General features: G+C 47.0%; 1 protein-coding gene across 1 annotated transcript; it reads left to right on the top strand.

The window, feature by feature from the left end:
• Positions 1-388: 388 nt before the first annotated feature.
• LOC140077650 (rho guanine nucleotide exchange factor 3-like) lies at positions 389-5,908 on the top strand. The gene is made up of 12 exons (XM_072124975.1): positions 389-667; positions 738-795; positions 928-981; positions 1,663-1,770; positions 2,075-2,236; positions 2,335-2,397; positions 3,319-3,415; positions 3,596-3,672; positions 3,803-4,060; positions 4,154-4,324; positions 4,674-4,863; positions 5,064-5,908. Exons 1-12 carry the CDS (start codon positions 600-602, stop codon positions 5,294-5,296), a joined length of 1,539 nt encoding a protein of 512 aa, XP_071981076.1. The 5' UTR covers positions 389-599; the 3' UTR covers positions 5,297-5,908.
• Positions 5,909-7,288: the final 1,380 nt, after the last annotated feature.

Here is a 7,288-nt window from a genome sequence, read left to right as displayed (position 1 = left end):
TTCAGTCGCATTATAAGAGTTTGGATATGTCATTTTTACTGATATAAGTGTCTTCAAAGCAGATACGGAACATGACAAGGCCCAACGCTTCGGGCAGCCTTCCCCTGCTTGTCGGCTGATAACAGGGAGCAACAGATTACTGTTTGTAGTGGCCCTGAATGAATGATGAAGGCCCAGGCTGTGCCCTGTGGGTGTTTGCCATGTTGTAAGTCAGATATTCTCAGCTACAAGCGATGTGATGCCATGTTCTGTGGTGACCGTCCAGGAGATGCCATTTCCAGATAATTACTCGTGATCAGCCATGAAATGTCTTATTATACTGCAATGACTTGATGGGAACACTGTGTCATGCAGCCCTGGTCGCAATGCTGTTGCCTAAATTCAGGAAGTGTCGGAGCAGCCACAGCCCTTGCTGAGAGCTCAGCTACGGGAAGTGATGTTACAGACCACACTGACAACTACCTATGACAGGAAGATGTGGTCAGAGACGGAAACGTCAGTAAAGTAGCTTCAGAATCGCTTGGGACCAGATACAGGAGGCACAAAGAAGACCATGGATCAGGAATCGCCATGACAACTAGCCGCATCCATCATCCTTAATGGGACCCAATGCAAGGACCATGGACGTGAGCGGAAAAAGTGAAGTTGTGGATGAGGGGGATGTCTGGTAAGATGTGGCTTCCCTCAGTGCCATGACCTGGTGTAGCAATGAGGGTAACGTCTCCTTCCTCATACAGGGCTCCTGTGCAGAGGGAACGTTCCTACACGACGGGGTCTCTATCTGAGAGCTCAGGGGTGAGTGCACATTGTGTCCAGGGGTGCAGCGTGCTGAGCTGTGTATGTCTTTCCCACTACCTGTTGAGCTATGGTGTATCTAAGCCGGTCATGTGCGATACAGAAAACCTTGTAGTCATTTCCTCTTTGCAGCTGAAGAGAAGAAATCAAGGAGAGAGAGCGGCAGCGCAGGTGACAGAGGAGAAGGTGAGTGAAGCTTTGCATGTATACACAGCATTATCAAGGGCACCAGAAGATGTAGCCCCACCCCTGGTGCACTGTGCAGCTCATTCGCATAAATATATCAACACCATTTTCGGCCAGGGCCCTACACAATGTTGTTAATACTTGTAGGGTGAGACTTCTGCTGTGGGGCCTCTAGTCTTCCTTTATCAGCCATGTTTATATCCCTTCCATGTCCAGATTCTTGTCTGTGATGACATTGATTTGTATTGAGAAGCTTAAATTAGGAGAAGAGGCAGGAGGGTCAGTATTGGATGTAGTAGAGAGGGCAAGACAAGTGCCCAGAGTATGGAGTTAAAGTTGCATGAAGGTCCAGGTTGATAAAGTATATTGTATAGTAGTATTATTTGTGTGATGTCTTTGCACAGTGTATATCGCTGTCACTGCTGCGCTCGCCGCATTCTCATCGCTCTGGGACTTCCTGTTTGATGATTACTTTCGGCAATTATAGGACACCTTAAAACCACATCCTCCTCCGAGACACAAGAGCGAGAGCCAGTGACTACAAAACTTCAGTACAATTCTACTGAAGTAGTGGTCAGAGGGGGTGACGACGCCTAGGCCCGGGGCACAGATGTGATATCTGGGATAAGGGAGCTTTTCTGTAAATGAAGCAAATAACATAGAACCCTATAACACCCACAGGAGCCCAGAAACAAGAGGGTCCGACCTGTTGCCAAGACTCTGTCTGCAACCAGCACCCCCCAACAAGGGAAAGTCACCCCGCTGAAGAAGCTCAGCTTGTCCATCCAGGTAAGGGGAGATTTTGCTGATCAAATCTTCTTAAATGGCTTGTCCCATAATTAAGGGGGGCCGAGTGCTTGGATCCAAACTGTCATGCCCCTTATGTGTTATATAAGTGTAACACATATACCATTCAATCTCTATGAGACCAGTGCAGATGTCAGATATTTCTTCTAATTTGCAACTGGTTAACTAAGTTGGGCATCACCTAATGAAGAGTCTACATTCCTCTTCATGGGTTCTGACATTGTTTGATTGTAAAGCGATGGATGGAACCACATTTCACCTCTGGCTAATCCTTCCTTCCATATAGCGCTCCATAGGTTGCCGCAATGAAAACCGTCTGTTCAGCTTCTCTCCACGGACACGAAGCCGAGATAGCGGCTCCGCTAAGAAAAGAAGCAGCAAATTATGGAGCGAGACATACGACAGCGCGGGAGAGGAGCTGTCTGCTCGAGAGGTCAAGAGGCAAGAGGTGTGGAGTGCGCCAGATACGTCACAAATCATAGCTCTGTGTATCACCACCTTGTATATATGACGTGATATCATCTCATACCATGTATTCTGCTGCAGGTGATCTTCGAGCTGATGCAGGGCGAGCGAATGCTGGTGGAAGATCTGCACTTGGTGAAGAAGGTAACGTAAGTGTAGAAGATAAGTGACCTGATGTACTTTTGCAAAAAGTCCAATAAAAGTCTCATAGTCACTCCAGTCCCCTCCTGCTGGGACTTTTTATACATTTTGAGAATTTCTGGGGATTTTTTGAAAAAAAAAAACAAAAAAACTCACACAATAATTGGAAACAATTAAAATTTATTAAAGGGCCATAGCCAGTTTATGAATCTGATGGGCAGCGGAGCTCCAAAAACAGACCTAGAATTGTCCCAAGGAGCTGGTCTAATGATATATAACCCCCCAGATGTATATATTCGGATGTGCATACATAATGGGGACATTTACTTACCCGTCTGCGGAGTTTGTGAAAATGCATTGTCCGTGTATAATGCACTAACATTGTGCGCCCGATATCCTGCATGTGTCGCTTCCCCGCTCAGGTCCAACAAAGTTCCCCTTCTTCTTCCTGGTGCATGTAAGTGCATTGTCCTGCGAAACACTTTGAATGTTAAATCCCGTGCTCAGTCCAAATCAATCGGCTCGTCCAACGGCCACTCCCCGATTTCTGTCACATGGAAGCCGGTGCAGCTGCGCCAAAACTGATCGCGTGTGACAAAATCCCAGCGCAGACACTTGTTAAATACCTGTCATAGCCCCGAAAAAGGCGCACAGTCCGATGAAAGTGCAATCTGCGACCCTTAGTTAATAAGCCCCAATGTGTTGGTGATGGCTAACCTGAGTAGGACAGGGAAGGTTGCTGTGTCATGTCACCAAAAGCCTCGGCACGTGTTGCAGACAAAGATGTAAAGAGCATTTTGGAGAGCAGAGTGAGGATGCTACTGAGGGGGGTTACACTTCCATCACTGGTTTCTTTATGATTCTCATATTACTTATTGCCTTTCCTCTCTTCATGGTCCTCAATCTTTCACATCCTTTCTCTAGAATTACTATGAGCCAATGTTAAAACTGTCCATCATGACTCAGGATGAGCTAAACCAGATCTTTGGCATCCTGGATACGCTCCCGCCATTACACCAAGGTGAGTCTATAGTTGTCTACCTGGAAGTAGTCCAGAATCAGATGAATATTATATGACATCCCTCCTACATTAGGATATATATATTTTTTTAGTAAATGCATATTTTTTGTAGTTCAGAGGCCGTTGACCTGGACAAATGAACCCATCACTCACCATTGTTGCTGACTATTATACTTTCAGATCTCTTCGATCGCCTGGTGAAGTTACGACATGAAGATGGTACTGTAGACCAGATGGGGCCCACCATGTTGGACTGGGTCAGTACACCTTGCCCTATTCACTTGTATTTACTATACTAGGCAGAAGGCATCCCAACATGGGCATCTATCTGGTTTTTACCTTATACCCACATGTGCTCATACACAAATCTATTGCTATCCTTCTCAGCTCCCTCAGCTTCACACCTACAAGACATATTGCTGCAACCAAGTGGCTGCCAAAGCTCTGCTGGACCACAAGAGACGCAATCCGGCTGTGCACAACTTCCTTCAGCTGTGCCAAGAATCAGCTTTCAGTCGCAAACTAGATGTGTGGAGCTTCCTTGACTTGCCTCGGAGCCGTCTAGTGAAGTATCCACTACTGCTAAAGGAAGTGCTGAAGCACACGGTGGCGGAGCACCCGGACCATGCCACCCTGAGCCAGGCCGTGAGTGCAGACTACAGTCGTATCTCATAGATAATTCATTGTGTGGTGCCTCGGGTGAAGACTACTGTTTCTCTGTATTTGCTCTCTTTCTAGTTGTCCGTCATCCAGGCCATTATAAGTGTGATAAACGGCAAAGCCGGAGAGGCCGAGTGTGAATATTACAGGAAGAGACTATGTTATCTGTATGAAAACCAGGGGGAAGAAGAAGTGACTCGCTCCAGGCTCTTACTTTGTCATGGGGAGCTAAAGAACAACAAGGGCCAAGTAAGCGATCCTTTAAATGTGCTCCTTGGTGATCGTATGTGTGGATAAGCCCTGTGGTCTATTTACTCCTTACCAAGCCAGGGCTGTACATCGTATAGTGGCTGTCCCGTGGATTGGTGCTATAGGAGGCCCATGTATATGCTTAGCATGTGCACTGGGAGCTTTTATTCCATGCACTATAAGTGACCGTCAGGTAGGTTCAGATGGAGAACTTTTTGAAGCTGTGGTCCAAGGTGATTTTTAATATGTAGGGACAATCAGTGACTGAGATAAGTTTGAAGGAACATGAAGGAACGTTTATCGTGTTGCATTGTCTCACCTCCAGTTGATTTGCCGCCTTCTCCTCTAGAGGCTCCATGTCTTCCTGTTTGAGACTATCCTTGTCCTCACCCGCCTGGTGACGCACAATGATCAGCCAGAGTTCCAGGTTTACCGCCAGCCCATTCCACTGCCAGAACTGGTCCTAGAGGAACTTTCCGATGGAGAAGTGCGGGTGGGCGGCTCCATACGAGGAGCGTTCACTGCGGCCAATGAGCGAGGTAAAGCATTGAGGAGGAAGCTGCTTCTCTGTGGTCTGGTCTGAGTCAGTAGGTCGTGGTCAAGACAATGGAAGCTCAATGGATCTTGTTTTTCTATGGCTGCATAGCACATGTATATTTGGGGTGTCGGTGCTTTGGTTATGTAACATTTTTAGTGTATTGTTCACAACTATATGGGCTCATTTTTTTTTTTTTACCAGCCAAGAACTACTTCCGTGTGAGTTTCCGAGATCGCTCCAGAGGACAATCGCACACCTTACAAGCCAACGACTCCTTTAACAAGCAGCAGTGGGTGACCTGCATCCGAAATGCTGTGGTGGCAAGCAGAGAGCAGGGTGCCAGCCCTGCCACATCCCAGGACACCCCTTGTACTCTGATTAACCTCTCAGACCTAAGCCTGAACTGCCACGAAGACAAAATGGAGGATGGATGAACAGCTGTGTGAGACAGAGAACACTTACAATTTCTGTCGTATCATTCATCACCTCAGGATCTGGATCCATCCCCAATTCCTCCAAACATCCGATATATAATGTGAATATTGACTTTATTTTTACATAAACATTGAAGCCTCTTATTGGCAGAGAATTCCAACTTGTAGGCTTATAAAATATATAAATATGTTTTCTTAAGGTTCACTATTTGCTGAAATCCATTTGGGCTCCATTGGGCTACTGAGCCAGAGTGGCCTCCTACCCACACTCCTTGGGCAACCATTGTACACGCACACTGAGTACTGGACCCATATTGACAATTATCTTCTAACATCATCCAGGGCCCAAGTCCAGGAAAAGTGACAAAGACAAGACTAGTCTAATGATGAGAATACATAAATTGATTATAATAAAAGAGAAAATAATCAAATAAAAAAAATGTCCAGAGGTAGCCGTACTGCTGTGCCCTTGCAGCGGGATATTTGTGGACATTGCTTCAGTGGAATGGGAGTTAATAGTTTTGGTTTTCGGAATGATCTCATATTCGGGAGGGGTGTACTATGGGGGCCCCCATTTTTGGATACACTTACTTCAAGATAAATGTATTGTATTACCAGGAGTGTAAAATGGTTCTTAATATGTGATCAAAAATGATCTGCTCAATAAGAAGTCTACAAATGTGTAAGTCTGAGGTGAAATGACGGCCATTTTGTGTGACGTCTAAAACTTTGCTTCAGATTTTTTGCTTTTATGTATCTGCACATGATCTAGGAAAAACTATTCTGTGGCGCTGCTATCGCTGCTACAAGGTGTCTATGTATGTGGGACACTGGTCACGGCGCTTGGTATGGGGACCGGAGGGATGTCCTACAGCCTGGCAGGTCTCCAGCAGGTGATTTGTGCAAGAAATGTTGAGGGAGAGGCTGATGGAATAAGTTTCTCCCTGCGGCAACCCCTGAGGTGTAAATAGGAATCCCCTGTGTGATAAAGGATGGGAAGCCCGTGATGGTGAAGCAGCCTGATCCAGAGATCACATGGAGGCACATTGTTCACATCAACTCACAGTTCTTTATTTGAACTTCAACGGCAGGCAAGGGCCTAACAGCAGCAGCAGGTTCAGCAGGCTGGGAAGCTGGAAGCTGGTAGGAGATAGCTGGTCCGCAGGAAGGGTCGTTCATGGCTTGGTAATAACCTCAGGCTGGGCTGGTAGATGGAGCCGAGTCCAGACAGGGGACCTCTGTTCTGGGGCTTAGTCTCCTGACTTGCACAAGGTGTCACGCAGCAGATCTGAGACACCTCTACTTCCTGGTAGTTACACTGGCTTTTGCAGCTCAAACAGCTGCTGCACTCTCCTCTGCTTCTACTTAGACTGACTGCAGGACTGAGTCTCTGACTGACTCACTGACATAGATGTATTACTGAAGGTGAAGCAGCTGTATATACAAGCATTACTAGGGGCAAGGCGGCTGTATAGATGTAATACTGGGGCGGCGAGGCAGTTGTATACAAAGAGACAGGTTACATAGACTACACAGACATGTGTAGGGGATACTACTGATGTGCTGCTGGTATTGGTTTGGCAGAAGAGACACTGTCCGCAGCTCCACTTTTGGCAAGTATCGGTGCTTAAGCTGCCTGGTTGTGGCTGCCACTGGAGCCTTGGTGCAGCGCCCCCCTGACTTGTGGTAAGGCTCTGGTTGTGATCACTTACATTTCAGGTGCTTAAATAAAGCTGCTACTGGTGCTCTTGGCTGCCAGGATCCGAGCCCCTGCTACTGATGCTCCGCTTAGTAAGGAGTGTTAGGCCAAGTGGGTGCCACAAGGCGGGTGGGGGGTCAAAAGCCGGAGCCAATGCACAGGCAGCCACCTGCAGCGGCGCCATCTTGGCAGAGGCGCATCTGAGGGAGAGGTGGCTGTATATAGATGTATTACTTGGGAGTTGGCGCCATATATAGATGTATTACTTGGGAGTTGGCGCCATATATAGATGT

The sequence above is a fragment of the Engystomops pustulosus genome, chromosome 9 (assembly GCF_040894005.1).
Source record: "Engystomops pustulosus chromosome 9, aEngPut4.maternal, whole genome shotgun sequence".
Taxonomy (NCBI): Eukaryota; Metazoa; Chordata; class Amphibia; order Anura; family Leptodactylidae; genus Engystomops; species Engystomops pustulosus.
The sequence above is the reverse complement of the archived record's forward strand: the minus strand, read 5'-3'. Positions and strand labels throughout refer to the sequence as shown.